The 26,126-nt window shown below is 41.9% G+C and overlaps 2 protein-coding genes across 7 annotated transcripts in view; one reads left to right on the top strand and one right to left on the bottom strand.

Annotated features, from left to right (window-relative positions):
- Positions 1-525: 525 nt before the first annotated feature.
- hdlbpa (high density lipoprotein binding protein a) lies at positions 526-16,504 on the bottom strand. 3 transcript variants are annotated; one of them, XM_086047280.1, is made up of 28 exons: positions 16,371-16,504; positions 14,212-14,283; positions 12,471-12,586; positions 12,172-12,353; positions 11,854-12,069; positions 11,523-11,729; positions 11,131-11,346; positions 10,839-11,045; positions 10,242-10,349; positions 10,030-10,134; positions 9,877-9,955; positions 9,649-9,788; positions 9,470-9,574; positions 8,813-8,926; positions 8,647-8,733; positions 8,097-8,228; positions 7,622-7,840; positions 7,298-7,519; positions 6,125-6,343; positions 5,914-6,052; positions 4,789-4,928; positions 4,597-4,701; positions 3,516-3,650; positions 3,291-3,434; positions 2,203-2,382; positions 1,835-1,951; positions 1,613-1,753; positions 526-1,437 (listed from the first exon to the last, which is right to left on the bottom strand). In XM_086047280.1, exons 3-28 carry the CDS (start codon positions 12,544-12,546, stop codon positions 1,345-1,347), a joined length of 3,828 nt encoding a protein of 1,275 aa, XP_085903406.1. In that variant the 5' UTR covers positions 12,547-12,586; positions 14,212-14,283; positions 16,371-16,504; the 3' UTR covers positions 526-1,344. The 3 variants fall into 3 exon arrangements, with proteins under 3 accessions (XP_085903406.1, XP_085903404.1, XP_085903405.1); XM_086047278.1 differs by having other exon boundaries at positions 12,172-12,586; XM_086047279.1 differs by lacking the exon at positions 16,371-16,504 and adding an exon at positions 16,090-16,108 and having other exon boundaries at positions 12,172-12,586.
- Positions 16,505-19,145: 2,641 nt separating this feature from the next.
- Positions 19,146-26,126, top strand: part of farp2 (FERM, RhoGEF and pleckstrin domain protein 2) — a 31,848-nt gene continuing 24,867 nt past the window's right edge. The window contains exons 1-2 of one of the 4 annotated variants that reach the window (XM_086047163.1): positions 19,146-19,373; positions 22,059-22,297. In XM_086047163.1, the coding sequence (XP_085903289.1) occupies positions 22,082-22,297 (216 nt within the window). In that variant the 5' untranslated portion in view covers positions 19,146-19,373; positions 22,059-22,081. The remainder of the gene's footprint in view (positions 19,374-22,058; positions 22,298-26,126) is intronic. The other 3 variants (XM_086047164.1, XM_086047161.1, XM_086047162.1) reach the window with 3 other exon arrangements.

Below are 26,126 nucleotides of genomic sequence, written 5' to 3'. Positions count from 1 at the left end.
ATTTTATTAGTGTGGAGAGTGGAGTGCATTGATAGAAAGCAACCAAATGGTAAAAAGAAATTACACGTTTTGCCTTATGTAGCTTACGCTCTTTTAACACGCTTAGAAACTGTTTTAAACTAGAAATGTAGAAAGTTAAAATATGGACATTTTAATAGTAAAGAAAAACAATGCATTTACAATCGGAACATGTTAACATTAAAACCTTTTAACCCGTCATTTCAGTGCAATGAAAAAAACATTTTGCCCAGAGATGTAGCTCAAGTTAAGTAGTTTCAAAAATAATTTAACCTTTTGTCTGATCTGTTGATTTTATTCAGCAGGTTTAAATTTGTTATATCTTTCTGAAGCTACTGTACTGTTAAATTAGAAAAAAAGTACATTGAAAAATTAAAATAATTTGATTTTGCATGAACATATCTTTCGTTAAGGATTAAAACAACAAAATGTGTTACATTTTCTGAAGCTGTCCATTGTAGCATAACTGCTGGCCCCCCAAAAATGTAATGAAATAAAGACAAGCGGTTACACAAAGATTTTCCATTTTTATTGACATTTTTTGGACGATTTATTTTCCAGTGTCATCCGTAACCGTTCACACATCATTTGCATAACTTTCCATGGAAGCTAGGAGGCGACGCAAACGCAGGTGGGATGATGTTCAGTGCGCTCAACTTTTACTCCCCAGAGGAAAATGAAAGACATCAACCGACATCACCGCCGGCCTGGTTTGCAACCTCCTAGTCTTTAAGGCTGATGTTTAAAAAAAAAAAAAAAAAAAAAAAAAAAAAAAAAAAAATGGGCGGGGGGGTCATTGCTGTTAAACAGAAATTCTGCCTAGCAACTGGAAGACAAACAGGACTGGACACTGACCCCCAAACATAGGACAAGATGACAGTTGACGATTTTTTTCTTTTTTTTTTTTTCCTTTTTCTTTTAAGTGTGAGGTTTGATGCGCCAGAGGTGTATTAGTGTTGTAGGTTTTTTGTTTGTTTTTGTGTTTTTAAAGGAAGTTGCATCATCTCCAAGCATCTGGCAGTTTTGCGTCAAAGTGAACGATAAGGCGACGAGGTGTCACGAGCAAATGGACGCACAAATGACAAATACTTGAACGCAAGTGCACCGGGGGCACTAATAGAGCTGTCCCCTCTACCAAAACCTGCCAAGGCTACTCTGGATTAAAAGGGCAGCTCTGCCAATAAATGAAATATGATGTCAGGCTTGTTTTGTTTTTGTGAAGCTCTGACGGGTGACCGAGTACTGAAGGGGTCAGCGGGCAGTCCAGGAGGGGTGGGTTCAAGGTGCGGCTGGGGGAAGATTGTGTCTGGTTGAAGATGTTCTCCTCTAAAAGCGTTTGGGTCCCCATGGGGAGGCCTTGGCGGCGGCCACTGGGGCCCCAAAGCTGGGGAAGTCCTCAGAGCTGCTCATGTCAGGAGCCTATTTCAAATAAATAAATAAATTAAATTAAAACAAGCAAAAAATAAAGAGCTATAAAATACATTGTTTCTCAGCACTTTTGGATGCCTCATTCAAAGCTCTTTTTTTTTTTTTTACATGTTCCTGGACAGGACATTTTAAATTAAAAAGATAGCAGAGGCTCTGAAAGGCTCACCTTCTCGTTGCCGGTGGTCCAGGGAGCCTCCCTCACCACAAAGCCTTTGGACGGGCCGCGATTCTCATCAGTGGCCGCGTGGCTGCCCCCCGAGGGCCTCATGTACGCCATTTTTGCCTCATTCTCAACCACGTCTGCCAGCTGAAACCCAAACTGCATTAATATCCACTGCCACACCTAAAATGGTAGGGAGGGGCGGGAAAAAAACAACAACACACTTACATATTCTTCTTCGAGATTAAGGAGGTGGTCGATGGCTTCGTCCACCAGCTCGGGACGACCCGTCACTGTCACCAGGTTGGGGTCGGCGGCGCCGTTCTGAGGAAACCTGAGATCAACCTGAAAAGAACAACACTAGTCAACAGAGTGGAAATGTACAGTGGTGCCTTGAGAAACAAGTTTCATTTGCTCCGTGACTACAATCTTTCATCATTGAATTGCCATTAATCCATTCCAGACTCCCGCCCACAACAAAAAAAAAAAGCAAAACCAACACTTTCATGTGCTTTTAAGAAGGAAACCAGCCTTCTATCATATTGTTCTTTATAAAAAGTGAGTACTAACCGCGAAGTAGAACTCGCCCTACCCACCTTGAATTCATCCATGATGCGGCGGATGCCCTTGCCACGGGCACCGATGATGCGCGCGTGGACCCTGCTGTCCAGAGTGATGTCCTCGGAGATCATCTCCTCCAGCTCCTCCACGATGGCCTGGATGGCATCGCCTGCAGCTATGGCTTTGTGCTCATACCCTGTAATGGTAATCTGGTCCTGTGGAGAAAAGAGAGAAAACTCAAACTGTCTGACATACAGCGTTACCTCTCTGTCTAGTAGTAATAGTAGGGTTGGAAAAGTATTCAGACAAATCGAGATTTTATTTTAATTGGCATTACATTTTTTTCCCCCCCATATAAGGCCAATAATCAGAAAGGCTTAATGTCAAACCATGTTGTTTATGAATGCCACTGCCATGACCACATTGCTGATGTAGCACCTGAAACAGTATATTTTCTTTTAAATAATATTGCAATTTGTTGATGACTTTCATTTCACATGTACAGTACTAGTTTGTGTTAAGATGTGATGTTGTGCAGTACAGCAGGGGGCCAGTGTTGAGCATTTTGTGTAAAAAGACGGTTGTCGAGATGAACGAGGGAGGGAGCATCTCCGTGAAAAAAAATTAAAAAGGAAGCGCACGTTGTCGTAGCGATGGTTGGTACAAATGCTGTATTTGTTAAAGCAATAAAGTTCGAGCTCATTCTACACCTCTCCTGTGTACGGTGATTGGTGTAACACTGACACAATACTTAAACATATTGTAATACTGTTAACTCTCATAGTTTGACTATAATCATGATGTGACAATGTCCTAACATTTCATCACTACTGTTGTCTAAATAGTTCAAATTTGGTGGCAATATAAGGCAGAACATTTTTGAAAAATAATTTGAGATTTTTGTTCCCCCTCAAAATTGTGATTTAATGCATAATTCACAATTCCGTTTTGGGAAAAGTACAATAAGTAATTGATTCGAGTTCATTCGGAACGCACTCATTAATATCCACACAAACAGTGAACACAGTTTTGGGGTGGGGCTCCCAGCTCTAACATACATACAAAAATAAAGACTTCCAATCGAAATGAAATAGTTTAGTTAGCACAAGGACAGGGATGATACCTGGTTTTCATCATTCTTCTCTGGGAACTGGATGTTAACGTCGTGCTTGGTGCGGATGTCGGTAATAATGGCACCCTTGCGACCGATGATCTTGGGGTGATATTTGGGGTCCACAGTGATGGTCAGTTTGAAGCTCCTGAGTGCCTGCAGGTGGAAAAAATGAGTTAGGCGTTTCTCGTACGTTTGAGATCAGCAGCAAATGTCACCGAGCGTCAAAACACCGACCCGATCCTCCTGCTCGACCTGCAACTCCTTGACGCGCTCCAATAGTCCTTCTTTGGCACGCTCCAGGTGGTTGGCCAAGCCGGTGATGGCGATTTTATCGGACTGCTGCTCAGGAGCAGGCACTTGAATGTTTACCTGCCGGGAGGGAAAAGGACACGACAGAACCACCTCATTTCCAGAGAAGGAAGCTACTTACAACATATTACAATTAGATTTTTTTTTGTGTCAGGGAAAACAAATATGGATTAATTCTGATTTTGCATAGCATGGAAGACACATTTCTTAAAAATCAGATATATAGCTGAGGTTGGAATGTCACATCATGTGGACATTTTAAAGGTAAAATAAAAAATAAATACACTGTCTGTGCTTTTTAAAAAAAAAAAATACAATATTTGAACATTTCAAATTTGGAAGTAAAAAGAAAATTGAGTGGGTTTCATTAGTTTGTTGGGGTTATTTATTCTTTTTTGTTGGGTTTTTTTTAAAGAGGAAATGCCCATATTTTTTTTATAATTGATATAATATTTGTTATTTTTGTCCATTTATTAATTGTAAACATTTTTTCATTTGTCATAATTTTCAGAATATTTTCCAATGTTAACTTTAAAAAAAAAAGAAAAAAAAATCTATTTAGCATTTTCTACTACTTTCAGATAATTTGTAATGTATTATATTATTTTCTAACTGCAGTTTTCATCAGAGTATTTTTCTCTTTTGGAATTGGGTATTTTTCATTTAACAAGTTTGCATCTTAAAATATTTTTGACATACTGTATTTTGAGGATTATTGCCTCTGCAATTTGATGGCGCTCGTTTTATCTGACGCATTGACTTGTGGAACTCCAATTAAATCAATGGCCTTTTAACTATTTTATGACGACACTGATAGGAGTGGCAATGTTTCTCATTGTGATATCAAATTTTCATACTGGATCTTCTTCGGTAGCAACCGGACAAACTCTCTAGGCCATTTCAAACCAATGGCAGACTATTTTTTGGGGCATGGATTCTATAAAGACAGGCTTATTAAAAAAAACAAAAAACATGCATTAAACCAGACTACACTCTTTCTACGAACCTCAAATTCATCCATCATCTTGCGAATTCCACTTCCTTTCTGCCCGATGATGTAACGATGAAGCTCAAAAGGCACTTCCACCTCAATGGTGACGGGAACCAAAGCCTAAGAGCCACAAACAAATTACTAAAAAACCCAAAAAACAAACAAAAAAAAACAAAATAGTAAAGTTTTCCTTTTTTGTAGTCAAACCTTCAGTGCTTCCGCAGCAGCATCGCATCGCTCCTTGCGGCCAGAAATCACAATCACGTCGCATTTCTTAGGTGCGTTTGGATCAACGGGCTCCTTCACCTCGCCGTTGGCTTCGCCGTTCTCCTGGATGGCCTCCACAGCTGACAGAGGACAAGAAAACAAAACGTCCATTTTCAAAAAGTCAATTCAAACTATTTCATAACTTTTACGCCCTTTCTGCAATTTATATGCTAAGCTACATACTGTCACAGGCCGGTGAAAAGTGTGTTTATCCAAACTTTTAAGTTTTCTTAAAAAAAAAATAAAATACAAAAAAAAAAGTTTGGTAAAAATGGGGGAATGCCTTTGCAAAGCAGACATTTCCGTTTCTTGTGAATCGAGTAAAATAAATTTCATTTCTGGTTCAAGATTAACGCTAAACTGCCTAATGCTTCTTGTTTTGCGCTATTCAGGAGTTTTAAAAAAAATGTTTATTCTATTTCTTTTAATTGTTTTGCCTTTTTTTGAAAAAAAGTGGAGAGAATACGGTATATGCTAATCTGTAGCCAGTAAAAAGCATCTTAGTTTTTACCTGAAATTTTGGACATGAAGACTAAAAAGAAGGGAGAATGAATTTTTTTTTAAATACTGAGTTTATATGCTTGTAAATAAATGTAAATGTTAAAAAAAAAAAAAAAAAATCTAAGTTGGCGATACGTGCTTGTAACAAATACATACAAGCTTGTAAAACAAAATGGCGATACGTGCACATAAACTGAGATAGGTGCTTGTTAAAATAAACAAATAAATAAAGATTTGGGTAGATGCGTGTTGCTTTGTTTTTTTTCAAGGGAGCTTCATGATGGTAAGAAAGGTTAAAAAACGAACTTGATTTGAGAGATATGCATTTGTGAAAGAAAAAAAAATTAAAATGAAATTAAAAACATATATCTAAAACAAACAAGTCCAAATTTGGAGAGTTACCATAAAAGTCTGCATATTGTGTGATGTTAATGACTTCTCTATCTAACAAACAGCCATTAAACCAAAGAAACTATTTGGAGCGAAATAGCCACAGTTATACAATTTGAAGCACTCGCAGGAAGCTACTGAAAGCTACATTCATCTTCTCAGTTATTCTTTTACCTTGAGGGTCCTCACGATCAGGGAACTTAATGTGTACATTGTGATCTCTAGTGATCTGCTGGATTCGGGAGCCCTTGGGGCCCATGATGGAACGATGGAACTTCTGAGCAATGGTGCACTCGATGGTCACTTGAGCATCCTGCAGGGGGTGGGGTGGGGGGACAGCATTAAAACGGTTTTGTAATTGAGGACGAAATCACCGTGTACTCACCAGGTCCTCGACAATCTCCTGCATGCGCTTTTTGGCCGCCTCCACACACTCTTTGGCTCCTTTGAGGGTGACTTTGTCGCTCTGCGTGCCAGTGCGGGGGAAGCTCACCATCACGCCGCCGTACTCGTCGGCGAGGTCCCGCAAGACTTGACCGCGGCGAGAAACAAAGTAGCGGTGGTGCTTGGGGTCCACACTCATAGTGTCCTCAATGACGTTGTCCTGTGAGTAGAGAGTTTGTTTTAAGATTGAAGGTTGGGCAATATGTCTTGTAATAAAAAAATAAATAAACAAAATAAAAAAAACCTAGACTTTTTTTGTGCCCCCCCAAGAAAAATGTTTTTGTATTATTTTCCCGCTTACCTTAGTGGTAATAATACAGTATGTTCTACGTGGCCTCACTCATCTAAACACGGTATTCTGTTTAATGTGTTTGTGGAATATGAATTGAGCAGCAACATCTACACGTTTAATCCATCTCAGGCTCAGCTTGCAAGTGTCACATGACCAAACTCAGAAAATAGGTGGGCCGTGAGTGATCGTTACCTGAAGTGTTTAGACTAGTGGGTCCGCATACAACATATTTTTGTAAAGAAAACTTTGGAGTCGACTTCTCCTTGAAATGACTTTTTTGGAGGGAAACAAGTTTTGAACTGACCTATGCTATGGAGATTAGCTTTATTTCTTATGCCATTTTTCAAGTGAGTTTTTTTTTCCCTTTTCCACACATTAATTTTCTCTCTTTAGAGATAATATGAAATAAGTATTTCCTCTTAGCGAAAAATAACCCCTTTTCATCAAAGCATCTATGTAAACACAATTCTAGTAGTAAAATTTAGTATGTTAGACAATTCAAACTCATAAAATGGGCAGTCAGGCTGGTCCATAAACTGCTCACAAAAAGTCAAGTCATATTTGGTTTGGGGTGAAATTTCAGAGGAACCTATGATGCACCTTCTCTAAAGGTTTCAATGCATAAATTTAAAAATGCAAAAAGTGACAAAAGACCTAATTTGTCAATGACTACTGCCTTTGTATAAACCATTTCCCTCCGAAGCTACAATGTTAGCTCAAGCAATCGCATTAACAGTATGAACTACGGAAACCGCCCCCCCAAAAATTTCCTGACAAACCCAAAATTTTGCCCAGCCCCACTTTTACATTGAAATGTCATACCAAGCTCTTGATGAGCTCCTCCAGCTCCTTCTGCGCATCGCGAACGGCCTCTTCAGTGCCGATGACCGTGATGAGCTCCTGATCTTTGTCCTCAGCGGTGGGGAAGATGATCCTGGCGCCGGTGCTGTCGCGCACCTTGCGGATGTTGCCGCCGCCTTTGCCGATGAGGAACTTGTGGTACTCAGGCTTGGCACGCAGCTCGGCCGTGTGGCTCTTAGTTTGCTGAAGGGATGACACATCGAGAATTTTACATTTTGATAAAAGACAAAATACAGTGGATTCTTGGAGGGACTGCACAGAACAGATTCAAGGTCAAAAGAGTACCTTTTCCTCGGCCAGAGCCAGAAGTTGTTGCTTGGCCTTCTCCACCTCCTCTACGGGGCCCCGGATGGTGACCTTGTCAATGCCCGAGCCTTCGCTGGGGAAGTGGATGTGCACGCCGCCGCACTCCTCCATGATGGAGCGCACGAAGCGGCCCTTGGAGCCGATCAAGGAGTTATGCAGCTTAGAGGGAATGGACACCTCCTGCTCCGTGATGTTTGCCTAGCGACGAGACCAGAAATGAACTTTTAGAGTGTGCAGAGCGGTGCCTTGAGATACAAGTTTAATTCAGTCGATGAGCACACTTTCAACTCAAAACACCTTTGACTATTGAAGTGAATGGAAAGGTCATTAACACATTCCAGCATCCATCTTTTTTTTTTTTTTTTTTTCGCCTAAAATTCTGTTTTTGCTCATTATCAAAAAACTCAATTTACGGTGAACAAATTCTAATATTGCTGGCGAGTGCGTGTCTTACCAGTTCCTTCTGAATGGCCAAAATGCGCAGTCGTGCAGCCTCACAGTTGGCCTTCTTGCCCGTGATGATGATCATCTCGGAGTTGCTGTTCTCGGCAGGCAGGTCAATTTTAGTGTTGGTTTCCTCACGAATCTAACAAAAGAAAGCCAAATCGCACTGTTACATACAAGTTCTTTAAGGATGATGCAGTTTACTGATAAAAATCCTTGGAAGATTAGTATTACAGTTTCATTTTATTTGTCGTTAATACCCTTGACTTTGTAGCAGTTATTTGATGAAAAATATACAAACAGACCTAAACCTAATTTTTTTTAAATTTTCCTGCAAATGTTTTTGTTCAGTATATTTTTATTTTCTAATATTTGGACCTTTTATCGTTGCTTAATAGTTTGTGTATTTGATCTAATCTGTGTATTTTTGTTTGTTTCTAAGACGTGTACATTTTATGCTAGTATTTTTGGCCAAAACATTTGTATGGCTTTCCCATTCAAACACACTCAAATAAGACCGAGGACTTCTCATTCAATTTGAGACTTTCAGAACACGCTACCTTTTTGATGTTTGATCCACCTTTTCCGATAATGTTCCTGTGGAACTGCTTGAAGATTGGGACGGAAAGGGAGAAACTGTTCTCCATCTAGTAGAAAGACTCAAAGTTAGTATTTAACATGACAACAACGTACTTGACTATAACACAAAGGGTTTCCGAGCAATACCATTTCAGCTACAATCTTCTGCATGAACTTGGAACACTTTTCCACTTCGGTTCGTGGGCCCCTCAGCTGAACAATGTCACTTTTTTGCGCGGGGTCGGGGAAGTTGATGATGACCTGAAAATATATATATATCAGAAGGAGACATTGTTTTCGACAAATTAAAACAGTTCACAGATGTCAGACTGGCCTGTTTCAGCCTGCTACTCTCAACTGTGCGATGTGACAACATGAGTATGGCCTGGCGTTACCACGATGACTACAGAGGCACACGGTTAGAACAGGATTTTACTAGTATGTTAGAGCTTCAGAAAAATTCATTCAGGGTGTTCAGTGGTGCACATTAAAAATAAATGCGCACCAGAAAAATTCACCACCTTTTAGGTTTCTGCCACGGTATCTTTTCAAGGTCAAAATTTTGGTATCAGGACAGCACTAGGTGGGATTATGTAAATTGCCCCAACTGTTACATCACAGTAGTGTGAAAATGTGAACAGTCAGATGCAATTTAGTTGGTTGTGTAATTTCACACCTGATAGCTACTGGATGGTACTCCTAAGAACCAAAACAGAACTATACAAGCAAAGTCATTGAAATTCACTTTTCCAAAAATCACCCTTTCTAAAATGTTACATTGAAGTCAATACGTTTCCAGCTCACCTCTGGGAATTTGTCGCGCACTTCTTTTATCTTCTCCCCCTTTTGCCCGATGATGGCTCTGTGAAAACGCTGTTCGATGATCAGATCCTTTGTACGCTCGTTCTCCTGCAAGGAGGCGGGCGCAGACTGAGTAACAATGATACAACCGTTTCGGCACAGGGGGAGGTAAGTGCACTGACCATGCGTGACGCGAGCTCCAACAGCTCCTTCTTGGCCTCCTGCACACCCTGGGGGTCCCCCTCGATGCGGATCAGGGTACTCTTCTCGTGGTCGGGGGGGATACGGACGGTCACTTTGTGTAGCTCCTTGATGCGGTTGACTTTATATATTTTTTAAAAAAAATTAAAAAACGTTTAAAAGGAAGGTTACCAAGCAGATTGTGGTTATGTGCACAGCGGAGTGCTTACTGTTTGCGCCAGCCTTCCCAATCAGATGTCTGTGAAATTTGGGATCCACGCTGATCTCTGTGTAGTCCATGCGACTTATCTGTTAAGGAGAAGTAGACGTGCAATGAAAACAAGCGCAATAGGACACCGGACTGGGCTTGAATCTTAACTCACGAGGTCCGCAACAATGGCTTCAATCTGGCTGTGCATCATCTGCACATCTTTGGTGGGACCTTCCAGGGTAATCTTATCTTCTCCCTCAGTGAACTCAATGTGCACCTGTATGGAGTACACATGCATTTAGAGGGAAGAAAGAAAAAAATAAATTAAAAAAAGCTAAGAGTATTAACAATCTTCATAGATAAAATCGACCCCATTTGACCCACCTTGGGCATTTGTTGGGTTATTTTGGCCAAGTTCTGTCCCTTCTTGCCAATGATGAATCGATGGAGCCAAGAGGGAGCTGTTACAGAGGAAACCGTGTAGCTGTTTGCCTGCAAACATTTTTTTTTTTTTTTTTTTTTAAGATCCAAGTATGTTTCATAACAGCATGTCAAAAAGAATGTTTCAATAATGTGCTTCCTAAACAAACAGTCCAGCTCATGCTCTGGCTAGCAGACGTCTTGGTTCGTGGTATGCTTTTCAAAGTCCATCAAACGTGAGAGCTCATTTGAAATCTCTCGGGATCAGCAGAGCGAATACTAAGAGTAGCTCTTCCGACGTTCAAATTCTCACCTCCAAAACGGTAAATATTACAGCTAAAGGATGTCGAGGGCCTGCTATGGGAGGTATCTTTAATAACATTCAAATTGTTCTCTAACAGTTTTTTACTTGAAAATTATGCCGAGCGCCATTTACAGACTATAAAAATGATTTACCTCATAATTAGGAACACAGTGTAGGTTTGATCTACAATAAGTGGGACCATTTGAAAATGTGGATAGCGGGTCAAAGCTAATCGGGAACCGCCTTGATCAAGTCACCTTGGCATAAACTTCAGTGAGGGCCTGACCGAGACGGTCGGGCTCCCCGCGAAGGATGACGGTTTCCGAGCTGCTGTCGGAAGGTGGGATCTCAACCGAGACGCCGGTTCTGTCCAGGATCTCCTGCAGGGTGTTTCCCTTGGGGCCGATCACATACTTGTGCTGAGACTTCTTCACCTCCACCGCGATGGTGGTGGCATTCTTCTTCTGCATAAAAAAAAAAAAAAAAACGCCAAGTGAGGAGCCGATCAGACTACTCAAAAGCTGCCTTTGTGGTCTACAAAAGGCGCACCTTGTCTTCGTAAATCTTCTTGATCATAGCCACAGCAAGGGCCACCTGCTCCTTCTCCCCAGTGATCACGATCTCCGTCTTGTTGACGCTGGGCGGCGGCACATTGATGCGAGCGCCCGTCTCCTGCGTCATCTCGCCGACCAGCTTGTTGTATGCGCCCGTGATGAACGGGTGGTACACCTTGTCAATGTTCACCCTCTCCACGGCACGCTTGTCCTAAAATAAAATAAGGTTGGTTTTTTTTTCCCCCCACACTTATTTGCAAACTATGAGCACATTTCAAACCCTGGAAACCAAAAGTTGAAATATAAAGTATGGTAGAGCAGGAATTGGAAAACCTTTTGGTAAATTACTCGTGGTAAATTACTCGAAGGACCCCCCCCTGATCATACCTGCTCGGCAGAGATCAGCAGGATCTCGTGCTTGGCCTTCTCTAGGCCTTCCTTGGTGCCGGAGATTTTGATCTGGTTGCTGGGGTCGTCGGGTCTTGGGATCTGGATTTTGGTGGCGGTCTTCAGCTCCAGCTCCTGCAGCTTCTCCCCGTTCTTGCCGATGACAAAGCGGTGGTGCTCCTTGGGGATGCCCACAGTAGCCGAGGCCTGTAGGGACAAGATCCAGCTAGATGAGTCATTTCAAAACCACTTCCAACATGAATGTGACCTAACCTGTACAACTTGACTAACTGAGAGAGAGAGGAAAAAAAAAAAAAAAGACGATCTCCACCTGAGTCTGCAGCCGGGACACAATCTCCTTGCGGGCCTTCATCACAGCATCCAGCTTTCCGGACACCATGATGGAGAGACCCTGATCTTTGGCCAAGGAGAGTTCCAGGTGGGCTCCAGTCTTGTGCATGATGTCCACGCAGACCTTCCCTTGCTCTCCATCCCCAAACTGGTTGAGGTCCTTGTACTTGCGCTCTTCCAGGGGAACATGGAAAACCTGGTTTGACGCATCAAGAAAGAGGGTTGTATATTGTAAATTTGAAGCCTTTTATCCATGGCCCTTTGCAAATGTCTAAAAAAGGCGATGTGGCGGTGATACCTGGGTGATGACGGAAGACTTCAGCGAACGCATTTTGTTGGCCCAGGCGCTGGCGGTCTCCTGGGCGCCTTCGGGCGTGGCCGACTTCTCGGGCAGCGGCGGGAACGCATCCTTATAAGTGGGAAGGGCGTCCTCCTCCTCTCCCCCGGCGGCACCGGGCGCTGCCACAGCGGCAGCGGCGGCTAGGTCGGCAAAGAGGAAAACAATTTGACATTGTTCTTCGATATCATATTCAGAAGGAAGGAAGGTAGGAGGGGGGGAAAAAAAAAAAAAAAAAAAAAAAAAAAAAAAGTACTCACCACCGCTCTGCTCCGGCAAGAGCCCGATGCGGTGCTCGTTGAAGCTTTTCTGCGTAAGTACGGCGACTGAGCTCATGGTTGAAATCCCACGCTTAACACAGAGTCCGAGTGTGCCACTGGAGGTGTGGGGAGGGTAAAAAAAAAAAGTATGTCAGTAGTTCAATTGAAAAAGTGTGTCAAGTGGAGTGCAATGCCACTCCATGCAAGTCGTCGAACAAGTTTAGGCATCAAAAGCGTTTGTTTGTTTTTTTTTGGGGGGGGGGGGGGGGGTTGAAAGAAAAAAGTCTCCTCTTTTTTGGTAGGTTTGATGCTTAAATAGTCACAGAACAATAAAACAACAAAAACAATTCTGTGGGACTTGAACATTTTTCACAAGGTCATTTATTGAGAAGCACCAGTATATATGCATACATACACACACTTGTGCAATTAAGGTACCAATAGTAGTGAACAAAGCAGGCATTTAAGATAACCTAAATAGGGCAGATAAGAAGTAAGCACATGGTCTGCACAAATAAATAAGGGTACTGTAAATCTAAACTGAGGGTGAAACGTTTGGCCTCTTCCACAAAGAGAGACTGCTAACTTTCCGTAACAAATGCTGGCATTTATCCATTTGTGGCTTTTAGGCAGAATCCAACGACAAGAGTTGGATGGTGGCAATTGCTTTCAACGCAACAGAGCGGGAGGAGTGAGTGCCCGGTGTTAATGTTCACACTTCTATTCCTCTTACTCACCGGCAGCATGCAGGCTCTGATGTTAGCGTCATAGGCGGAAAGTTGTGTCATGGTGCACGTGTAAAGCGTTGCAAAACAGGATTATCGTGACTGGACTTTGGGATTTTCCTCCATTATCTAATCTGCCGTAACTAAATGTCATCGGTGGGATGGTTGCATCCCGTTTATGACATATCAACGCCGTGTTTGCCTACACACCGGTCGCACTCGCCTTTCTGCTTATTTCGATTGTGAAAGGTGGTGGTTATCACTACTAATATCTGCTGAGAGGAGGCGTTACATTGATTATAAGATTAGCACATTCTACACAGGCATGACTATAGACTTTTTCTTGACTTGATTGCTTAAGAAATCAAGTGTGTGTTGTTTATTTCTATTGGACAAGGTGGCGGTTATCATGAACAACCGGTATGGACAGCAATCTCATTTATTATGACACGCACGCTGCATGTGCGGATGTTTACATTAGCAACGTGGACTTTAACTCCTTCTGCTTATTTCCATTGTGCAAATTGGTGGTTATCATGAATAACCCGCAAGGGGAAGCAATCGCATTAATTATAGGACTCATAGGGGTGCAGCTATCAAATATTTGTAGTATTGAATAGTCTACTGATTATCCCATCACTTTATTTGATAAAAATTGATTTTGCATTATGACACACTAGCACGTGAGATGCAGGTATTAATTATTAGAGTTGCGTCCTCACAATCAACTATGTATGCGTTTAAAAGGTGGGCCTGGCCTGATGAGTGATGTGGGCATCAGACGAAAGAGCGTGTCAAGGTGGCTGTTGTGGGATCAGGCTAACGGTGTGCAGCAGATTGTAAATGCAAGAGGCTTGAATTGCACATGAAAATTACAAGGTTTATTTCAAAGCCTTGGATGTTATCGTTAAAAATGTTGACACCTGGCAGCGGTGTTTTGATGGTAAACAAAACAGTAAGCGGCAAAATTCAACTCTCACATAATTGCTGAAAGAAAAATAAGCGCATGGACTCACCAGCTAAATGGTCAGTTACCAGATAATCCGTCCTGTAAAGATGCAAATTCCCGTCAGCCTGCCAGCTTTTGCCTTGGGGCGCAAAAAGAAATGTGGAGATTAGCATTGTCTGAATGTTCACAGAATATAACATTATGAGAATAAAGTTATTTCTTGACAAATCACAATATTCAAAGTATGCAGTAAGACCTCACCCATTCACAAACTCTCCAGCTCACCAGTTTTTCTTTCGAACATAAACTGTCATCTTGAAAAATGAACCTATTCATATCGATTTGTGTATTTTTGTGCGCTTTTTGTACGTGCCTGGATGGCACACAATGTGCTCCTTCTGAAGTGACATCTTAGCAGAAAAGTCAGGCAGCAGCCAAAAGCTGTCTGGTTTGACGGTAAATAGTAGCACAGTGGAAGATTCCAGGAGCAGTCCCAGGGTAATTTCTTCCGTGACCATGCTTAAAACTCAAGATGGCACTCTACATTTGAGATACAAATGTATCTCAAATTATATTTCCCCTTTGAAATGAATGGGAATGAAATTTGAAAATTATTCCATTTTGCATTTTAATGAGGAAAAAACACGATTAATACTTTAGTTTACAAAAAACAAAATGAGATGACTAAACGGAATGTAAAGAATTAAAACTTTTTGTCACATTTTTCTTCAATTCAGTGGTGTGTGCACTTTGGCCACCTGGCGGCAGTATAATACAGGCATTCATATATAAATAGAGACAGATGAGACATTACGACTCCTCAGCAGTTATACTGTATTGGATTTTGTTCAAAAACTCAAAATAAAACATTTTAAAAATGCAATCGCAATACCATGATGCAGTATGCAATATCATGGTTATCATACCGTCAGAATATGACAGCGGGTCATGTATACTATGCACTAGCCCATCTATGGAATATTGTGTTAGCATTGAACTGCTGTTCTTTAAAGTAGTTACGTGCTTGTTTGAAACAGCATCAAAGTGAAAAAAATGTTCCCTATGTGCAAAATTGCCAGAGAATATAAAGGTGACCAAACACAAAAACAGGTGAGCTGGGACATTCGCAGTGTAAACCGAGAGCACTTAGACATCAATTTTAGTTGACAGCAGGGCGCAGCACTGCATAAAATGTCAGACTCCGTGGATGTCTGAAAATAGGTGGATTCATCTGTTCAATTCTTATTCCGCTAACGTAATATTAATCAGAATACGGTGTTAAAAAACTGTGGTGGCACAGAGAACATATTGCAGAGAAAATGTTTATATTTGAATTTCACTTTGAAGAAACGGGTTTGAGTATTAAGTTTTGAACACCTCTACTCTAGCTGGCTCAATTTGAATGTATCACTTTGCATTGACGATACAAACACTTTAAAAAGATAAATGCAAATCCCAGATTAGGGATTTAAATAGATGCACGCGTGCGCGCATGTCCACTGACTGACAGCTTCGAAACGACACAAAATCAAGACGAAAAAAAGACAACTCCTCTAAATGACATTAGGTGTCAGACTGAAAAGCAACATTGCAGACATAAAACGGGTGTTATTGTGACTATACGGCCGTTTCGTGTCCGTATTATCCTCCCATTCGGCTACAAACTTTGCTCGAAGGGCGAGAAGAGAGTGACACGTAGCCGCGAGGGCTAAGGCTAATCGGCTAACTCCTAGCATTTTTTTTTCTGCAAAGTCCTAGCGAGCGTTGCGACACAACTTCCCGAGCTACCCCGTAAATAAAGCATTCAACTGACAGCGAAGTAAACGGTGGATAAAAAATATTCAAAATCGTTACTAAATCTTTTAGTCTCAGTTACTGTCGTTGACGTGTGTTCGGTGAGCCATTTTGTCGACATGGTTGTTAAAAAGTACCAAGTTGGACTAACTTAGCATTAGCTTCCACGACTACAATTGCTAGCTGGCTACGTCCACGTAGGCACAGTTGCAAACCGAGGAGGCGGAGGAAGCGTGATGACACCGACTCCAGGCCAGAACACACGCCGATGTCCAAAAAAAAGCGAGACGGAGGTTCGGCGACGAAACCCGGCCTGGTAACAAGTCCCATCCCGCCGCGTTCACGCGAGCCACCCGACCCCACGTTTGCACCAACGCATCGGTTGTCAACGACGTGCAAAACGTGACAAACGGTGAAAAGGCGACGACTTACTTCTTTTTTGTGTGTTCTCGTCTGCCCAAAAGGTGCAGAAGCAGAGATGAAATTCCACTGGCGAGGAGGTGGGAGTGACGCGTGACGCATATATACGAGCGACGCCCACCAATCGTTGGCCACTGACGTCACGCCGGAGTCCGATTACACGCCCGGAGCACCACGTACTCTTTAACTACGATTTCGCCCACTCGAATTACAGTGGACCCCTGTAAATGCGGGAGACAGGAACAGGACCGGCCCGCGAATAGTGAAAATCATCGTATAATTTATCCACATTATAAAAGTATTGGAAAAGAAAATTATTTTTCTTTTAACGCCCCAAAATTATTGAAAAACATGGATGTGAGTTGAGTAGCCAAAAAATGGACTCAGGCCTACTGTTACTTTAAAATAAAAAGACTCAAGTAAAAGAAAAAAGTAATCCTACAAATGATTACTGTGATGCCTTGAGATACGAGTGAGCCAACCAGCGGTGTTCAAAGAGTGGGGCCAAGGGGGGCCCGGGCATCCACCCGAGTACCCGTGTACGTTCCACTGTACGCACCAACATACTATTCAGGGATGTCAAACTAATTTTTGTCACCGGCCACATCGTCGATATGGTTTCCTTCAGAGGGTCGTTTTGAACGTGAACCAAATTATTATGTTATGATTGCCTCATATTACATATACAGTACTCACCGAATTGATAAACAACTTGTTTTGAAAGCAGAGCCAATTGCAATTTTGGTGTTTTGGCAAGAAACATGAGGTCGATGCACACAATTTGCTTTTGCGGGCCATAAAAAATGATGTAGTGGGCCAGATTTGGCCCTCAGGCCTTGAGTTTGACACTCGTTTTTGTCAGAGGATATAGAACACCTATATCCTCTGACAAAATCAACTAATATTTCTTCGGCTTACTTATAGTAGCTGTGCAACTTTTCTTAGTTTGTGTCACCATGACTGTATTATATTGCCGTTATGATGTACTCATGATGCACAAACGGTTTAATTCTTTACATTGTATTTAATTATGTCACTGCCATATGCTTTTATAAAGTACTATATCGTATTGTATAGTGCTAGTTTCCTTTTTGTTTTTTGAGGGCGTCTGGAACGGATTAATGACACTTCTGTTAATTTCAAAGGGGAAAGGTTACTTGAGTTATGAGCAGAGCCATGGAGTGAATGACATTCTTATCTCAGGGCACCACTCTATAGTGATTTGGAATTTTTAGTGGACTTTTTAAAATAAACTTTAAAGTCCACTATAAAAACAATCCCTATGTAGTGATTAGGGAGCAGGGAATGATACCCTGATTCCCAATACAGCCTGATGCAGCATTGTAACATGGATGACATTATGATTCTCTTTTCATCAATCAATAGTGTCTGAACAAAAGTCATGAGACACTGACACCAATCAATCACTCAATCAATCAGAGCCTTTTGTTGTCTTATCTTATCTTAATTCAAAGACAATCATATACTTCCAGCTTTAATGGGAACAGTTTGGGGAGGGCCTTTTCTGTTCCTAGCTCACAAAAGCCAGCTCCATATAAAGATAGGCTTGGATGAATTTGAGGCAGAAAAACAACCACAGGGCGAACGGAGATGGTGGCTGACATCGCTGACATCACAAACTGACTGAACTGCAGTAAGTGCCAATTGCTGTTCTATGGCTATCATTACCTCACAGATGAACAGGCACACTTAAAATATAACTTAAAATATAGTATAGCATTTAATTAATTATCCAACAATAATTACATTTGTCACATAAACTAAAAATAAGCAAATACTCTGTCATCTTCCAAACCACTCATCCTATACAGAGTCGCAGGGAGGTGCTGGAGCCTATCCCAGCCGTCAACGGGCAAAGGCAGACTACACCCCGAACTGGTCGCCAGCCAGTCACAGGGCACACACTGAACTGGTCGCCAGCCAGTCACAGGGCACACACTGAGCGGGAATCGACCCCACGCTGCCCGCACACAACTCAGGCGTGTGTACCACCACACTATCAGTGACATGCAAATACTCTATAAAACTAAACATTTTTTATATAAACAACAATACAGTAATATAAAAAACTTGAGTTGCCCCATTGTTTTTACATTGAAATACAGTACAACAAAAATAACTCTCTCCCCCGTGTGATTACTTAAAAATGATGAAGAAATGCTTTTTTTGTTTTTTTTTTCTTTTTTTATGTTTTGAATGTTGATTACAAATACAAGTAGATTTTATTAAGAATAAGGATTTTGAGGACGTTATGTATGCATCTTAACGAGCAATTTAGGCATTTAGAGAATAAATAGATGATAAAATTAATCATCTATATTTTTTAATTAACATGAGGCTACCAACAGCAGTCAGTTGTCACAGAGCACTGACGGTTCCGCTGCACTTGGGGGCGCTGCTTGCCACAGGTACCATTTCTATGCCTTTTGACTCGCGTTTAGAATTTTTTTTAAGTATCTGTAACACAGCTAACTGAACTATTGACTTTGCTTCTAATTTGCTTTAAATGACGAATATCGTCGTTTACTTGCCACATGACCTCTTCGGAGAAACGTGTCTAAATTTGTCGTAAAACCTGTTTGCATGTCACCGCGAACTTTAACCCAGTTGAAGACACCGCGACTGGGGGCAAGATTAACGTAACGATATGATACGTCCCGAGGTTGTTTGGAGGCATAAAACTCTAGTCCCCCAAAAAGGAAGCTTTATTTTTTTCCCCAGAATTTACCGACATTATTTGGAAGCGTTAATCCCTCCCGTCCATCACGGCTAATTTGGGCCGAAAATGAGGAGGGAGGCGGTCAAACTGGGCTAGCAATCCAGACGCCACATCTCCGCCAATAAGAAACCGAGTTGGCGCGCCGCAGCCAATCAGAAAGTGGCGTCCGGTGCGCACTTACTTTGGACGACGGGCCGGGGCCATGGACGGGACTAGTAGTCTTTTCGTTAAGATCCCAAACTTTTAACAGTCTTCTTTCGACACCAGCCCGTAAGGTAAGTGTCTTTTTCTTAAAAACAAAGTAATTATCGTTTTTCTTTTGTGCTGCGACACATTTATGTCATCGTCAAAGTTAGTTAAAACTCGTGAGCTCGATCTTACTTTTGGAGCCGAAAAAAACAATGACGCCACGTTAAACTTTTTTTTCCCCGTTCGAATATGACATTTAACTCGTTTGACTCGTCTTTTAAATAATGATCATTCGGACTGTGACGCACTAAAGCGCTTTTAAAATCCAATATTTGTTTATTTCTAACCTTCAGGGGGAGTTTGATCTTTTGTGTTCGCTTGCTTGTCTCAAATTTAAGAAATTCAACCAATTTAGAAGGCCATATTTTAAATAATGGTGTAATTTGAGTTATGTTGGACTATATAAATTCACCCGTTGTGTGCTCGCAAATGTTAAAATGCATGCGATTTACAGTATAGAATTGATTCATTGTGAATGCAACTGTAATATGGATGACATACTGATGGTGAGCCGCACAGCCTGAATACCAAAACCATATGTCACATAAACACTGTCAACTTTGACTTTTCTCAGGGTTTTGACACCAAACCCTGACACACCTAGCAAAAATTATGTTTAGAATAGTCTATATTGATAGTTTAAACCCAAAATATACCCCCAAAACTCACCTTACAACATTATGTACCCGGCCCGCTTGCAGCAGTAAAAAGTTAATATTTTGTCTCTAATTAATTTGATAACATGTACATTTAATAACTTTAAAAACAATTTAAAAACAATATAGCTGGCCGCTATGTACATTGAACACATCCCCGGATAACCGTCATGTGTAAACGCTGGACTAGACTGCGCTGCACAATGACATACAGCACGTAACATACCGACACCTCTACGCCGATTGGAATGTATCTAGCGTTAATCCGGAAAGTCAGAAGCCATATCGTTTCTGGCCAATACTATGAACTAAGTCTTAACGAGTGATATTTCACTTTAGATGTGAAACATGCTCCTGATGGTCTTTAGATGGCACAAAATACTCTTTGGAGAATGAGTGGATCAGGAGGTGCAGCGACATGGTACTCGTTCACAAGCTACACCCACATGGGCAATACTCCAATTAATATGTGGTGCCTTGTGCCCATGATCAAAAGATTGCTACTTTTGTCCAGTGTCTCAGTGTTTCCGAGCTCGGACTCCACTCGCATTTCGTACATAACGCCCCGCAATCGCTGCCAGGGATGGTGAAGGTTTGAGAGGAATCACAGATCCTCCCTAGGGCAGGTCAGGTCCCACGCCTCTGGTTTGCTCAAAATACTGGGCACGGCGTTTGCCTTTAACGTCACTCCTCTCTGTCCATTTTTAAAACCCGTTTGAAGACACATTTCTATTCTTTGGCTTTTGATTCGATGTGAGATTGACAGTTTTCTGGTGTCTATAGTATTTTGTGTTAATTTATTGCTTTCACTTGTTGTATTACTGCTATTTTGTTGTTGTCTGTAAAGTGCTTTGTTACAACTGTAGCTGTTGTGAAATGCGCTATATAAATAGAATTGTATTGTATTGTATCCCACCTTGAACAGTAAACCACTCCTTGTCCCTAAAATGTTCACGGCACACGCGCGCCTGTCTGCCTGGTCTTGTGCATGACAAAACTTGCCTAAGTTCACTTTTTATAAAACTTGTCGGATAACATGCCTGTGTACCCCTTGTTTGCTGCTTCTGGCCGACCCCTTGCAAATTTCTGTAGTGCATTGTGGCCTTTTTTTTTCTTTGTGTCTTCCTCATTTTGTCGAATGCGTATCTATTGTCCAGCATTGACTATACACATACACACGTTAAGCCTCTTTAAAGAGGAAAGTTAACCCAAACATATTTTTTTTCAAGAATATGTTCTATGCAAGCCCAGTAGTTGAAACTAGGCATTCTGATAAATATTGCGTTTGTGGAACAAGAGTTAATCCACTCGTTTTTAGCCATCTCTGGGGGCGGCCATTTTGTCATTTTTGTCGACTTGAAAATGACATCACAACTACTCGGGGCTCAGGTAACAACCAATCACAGCTCAGTTTCAGGAAAAGGTCAGGCTAAAAAAACAGATGGATTTTGCTACTTAACTCATATTCCACAACCCGCAATATTAATCAGAATGCCGTGTTTCAACTAGTGGGCCTGCTGGGAACATATTCTTGAAAAAAAAAGTGTTTTGGTTGATTTCCCCTTTAAGCCTTTTAGCGTAGAATCAATAATGCATAAACAAGCAATGAAATAGTCCAAAAAAAGCACAGAAGAGGATAGCTATTAGTCGATGCGTATGGTTGCGCCAGCTAGCATTAGCGCTACTGTACACAGCTGTGCCTCATTCATTCATAAGAAAAAAAAAGAGTTGCATGTGCCCGTGCACCGACGGGACACATGCGAACCTGAACCGGAACAGTCAAACCGAACCGTTTTTCAATCGCCATTCCACATTTCGTGTGTATGTGTGCGTGTGAGTGCCGAATCCCACAGTGGTTCAGGTTAGCACGAATGATGGTGATCACATATGTCAACAAGCACCTATATAAATGACTATTTATAGAGTCTGGGGAAAAAATGTGTGTCCATTTTAATCATTGAATGATAAATCGATAGTTATCGCGACATGCCTACCGACATCTCTGTCACAGTCATTTCTCATATAGAGACTCTTGTTTTCATTCTTTTCTCAAAGGAGCTGCTCGCTTGGACGCAGTCATGGGGGAAATCGAGGGGTCCTACCGGGTCCTGCAGACCCCGGGCACGAGACTGGGTGCCCAGTTCAACGCAGGCATCAGCACATTGGAGCCAGGCCAGAGCCTCAGCACCAACGTGGTGGTGGTCGGTGGCACCCCCGCCGCCAAGGGTCCCGGTCGCGGGCTTCAGGTCCGTGTTCAGGGTCTGGACGAGTCCCAGGAGTTCTTCGATTTAGACGTGAGTGTTTCTTCCTCCTTCCTCGCACGCTGGGATAAGTCTGCTGTTAGTCGTGCACAGCAGGGCCATGTTTGTGTGTTGGTGACAGCTGCAATGTGGCTTTGCCGCGGAAATCCCTTCCCCTCCATCTTATGCCGTCTTTATTTCCCACCTCCACGCTGTTAAAGTTGGAGTCGTTTTCCTCTAAGTTTGAGGTATTGTCTTTGCAGAGGACATCGGCTCTTTTGATTGGATAATGATTGGGTGTGTTGTTGTCGCAATCTGGTGATGATTTTAAGTGTCTGTAAACCCAAATTGATTTTTTGCAGGATAATGATTAGCTCTAACATGATCACTGCTGAGTCATGTTTACAACACAATGTCCACTCACCTTTTGAGACACGTGTAGCTAGGGCAAGGCGATAGGGCCCTATAATAAAATCCTTTTTTTACCCTACAAGCTTTTGTGATACAGGTATTTTTTTTTCTTTACTCGTAATGTTAAGTTTTAAAAAAAAAATCAGAACATGTTCTGTATGTAAACACGAATATTAATAAATGAACATTGAAATGAAATTAAAATGAAGAGTTAAAGCCCTGAAGCCCGCGAAATTAAAATGAAGAGTTTTGTGAATTGAGTAAAATGAGTTTTTTGTCATTTCTGGTTCAAGGTCAAAGCTAATTATTTTTATTTGGAGTATAAGTTACATTTATTAAGCTATCAAAAGGTTAATTTGGGTAAAATTGGACAACTCAAAAACAACAACTTTTTGGGTTGACTTCCCCGTAAAGAAAATGTCACCTTCATGTTCATCCCTTTCACAGAGTAACAATGGATTTGTAGGGCCTTTTTGCTACGTGAGAACACACCCAGTTGCATTGCTGGATTCTGTGCAAAAGGCACAGGCAGAAAAATGCTGTCTTCTGTTATGACTCTGAGATGGACGTTTCACAGGATATGTGTGAAAGAGGATATTTATTCTGGTCAGAGTGTCTGTTTACCGTTACTTATTACATTCAAATAATTAACATGAAATTCCAATGCCCAAATTGAAAGATCTTTGTCCTGTTTTGATAAAAATGACTTTACAATGAAGTCGCCATTGATGTGCTTTCCTGTTGGCCCGCTATCGGCCTGCCAACTTGCTTGCAGTAGTCATTCACATAGGAAGCAATAAGGAAGCCAATAGAAACGAGCCTCTTTCCTGTCTTTTTAAGTCAGGCCGGTGTTAAATCACTGGTGTGAAAGAAGCATTCAAGACTCCCTGATGATGTTGTGTAATTAAATACTGCGCGCTAATAAATCCTCAAGTAGCCTCGCCAGTTTCTGTGGTACACTGCTGAGATGGACATTTTATAATCCAAGGCGCCATATGTTGTCTCAAATTCTGTAACTAATAGTCAATTTTAATTAGTTTAGATGTGGGTCCACGCAGAGTTGAAGCATTTTATTTTTTATTTTTTTGAAGACTTGATGAATTTAAACTGGCTTAAACTTGACCCTCATGTTCTTCTATATATTGAAAAAGGTATATTTTTCCATTTCCTGTGTAAGAAAACATCGGTGTCCATATGCAAAAAAAACACATTTGTTATCCCAAGTGCATTTCTCTGACTTGTGCAAATAAAAGGATATTATCATTTGACAAGTACACAAGATAACATGGTCAGCACGTTTGAAACGGCAGTTCTGTAGCCTCTTTTAAACTGCATTCCTGACATCGGGGCTTCGGAGGTGTAACGGTAGCGCCACCATTCATTTGCCTGAGCCTTCAATACAGTGGAATGTTTGCACAGATGTTGTTCTGTTAACTAGATGCGTGTCGATGTCAGAAACGAATGCTTTCGACACAAAGGGGGCGTTGGCTGTAAGTGGGGTGTTAAACTTGACACTCTGGCGTCGTGCTATCCCTTTTAACAACGTGTGGCATTCCACCTCTAATATTAATATTAATTGGATGGTTATGTTGTACACAGTACAGCGAGCTGTGAAAAAAGTCAGTTAAGATGGAAATTTGGAGAAGAGAAGTGGCAGTAAAACAGGCCAAAATCAGGAGTGGTCCAAATCCAGCATTACGTGTAGGACAGATTCAATTAGGTAGTGTAAAAACGAGCTTGTTTTGCTTTACAAGCCACTATACACTATCTAAGTCTTCCTGAGAAATTGATGTAATGGTGGAGCCGGCATTTATTCGGCCATGCTTATTTAGACAAACCTTGCTAAAGCGTGGTGTTTGCCACGTGCGTAGTGGGCTTTTATGCAGCTGTTATAGGACTAATGATCGTGGAGAGTGCGCAATTTTAGGGTTACCAGCCCTGTTTCTACCTCTCCTCTGGTCCGCTCTATGAAATTGAACAACATTAGTGGTTGCCACAGTTTTGCTCACTCATGTTAGATGACGGTCGCTGGAAAAAGCCGTCGTATGACACGCAGTTGGAGGTGCGATTTTCGGCTATGGCTGTCGTGGCTAGTCAGGGTATTCTGTTCTAAGGCCTTTTCAAACCACCTTTGCGACAAATTGTTGTAATGGTAAAGGTAAAGCACGTATATATTTGGCTCTGCCTGTCAGGCAGAATACGATAAACAGTACCATCGGCGTGTCTGTAGTGTGCTTTCACGATGTTGTGGGACAGCGGCAAATTGCTTTCGACACCCTGTGGTCTGGGCTTTGAGTGTCGGGTGTTTAACTTCTCACTCTGCTCACGGCCTCTTGCTAACAACTCACGCTTTATGCTGTGGTCAAACCGAACGCTAATTGCGCATTTCTGGCGGCACGTTTCAATGCAGTTCGCATGGTCAGGCGTGGTTACGTGTGAAGCGGTTGAAGCAAAAATGTTGCTCTTCGCTCGGGTATGCTAATGTGAACTTAATGTGGCTTCGTGGGCGCATTTACAACGTCACATGCAGCAGCAGTAAAGCACAAACAGACCGTGTGATGAAATAAACAATGGAGGACAATATCATTGCGGTCTGTGAGGACAGAGAGGTATACAACACGGCTAGCTTCCAATACCGTCAGGGACAGAGCCAAAACGGAGCAGGCTTGGAAATGGGGAGCAAAGAAGTTGGCTATCTGGCGAGTGTATTGACTTGTTTACAGCTGTTGAACTGCCAACCAAGATAGCATTCATCAGCCAAAGTAATGAAGCAACCCCCGTGCAGTTCCCCCTGTGAACAAAAGCACGCGAGACATGCGGGAGGGGACGCGATATTTTGTGTTGGGTCTGAACCTAGCATTAGACACTTAGTACCTTTCGACATAGCGAGCAGACAAATGTTTAGGAAAGCATAATGTATGTGTGGCTGTGACCCTGTCCGGCAGGCTGTAATCTGCCAAGAAACAAGATGGCTTCTGAGTGTCTCTCTTCATTCAGTGCGAGGCATCGTGGGCCGGTCTAATGTATGCTTTACTTCCAGCAGAACTTGTTCCAAATGTTTAGTGCTTGGTCTGAGGAGCAGCTGTAGCTTTTTTTTCTTCCTTTTTAATTCCAGGATTGTGCCCTTTTCCTGTGCACTGTGTACAAGAATAGATACCAAATTGCAGTGTTGGATGTTTGAAATGGTTGTGGCCTTTCAAAGGACCGCCCCCACTCGCACATCATTTGGTCGTACTCTGGCTGGAGGTCCATGTGAACTGACGCGTTCGCCGCCGCACTAAAAGCAGTACGGCCTTGCCTGGTGCACGAATGCTGACAGTCGAGCATCGTACTGTGGTTGGTTGGTTCACGTTCCAGAAATATGGGAAGTGGGACATTTCAGACCTCAGAGTTGAAAAAGTGGCGTAAAATGCTGCTCAAAAATGATGTAGCCATTTTATAATTATTTCAAAAGACTATAGAACGGAGCATA

The sequence above is a fragment of the Filicampus tigris genome, chromosome 12 (genome assembly GCF_054856515.1).
Source record: "Filicampus tigris isolate MCC_2025a chromosome 12, RoL_Ftig_1.0, whole genome shotgun sequence".
Taxonomy (NCBI): domain Eukaryota; kingdom Metazoa; phylum Chordata; class Actinopteri; order Syngnathiformes; family Syngnathidae; genus Filicampus; species Filicampus tigris.
This window is presented reverse-complemented; position numbering and strand designations above follow the sequence as displayed.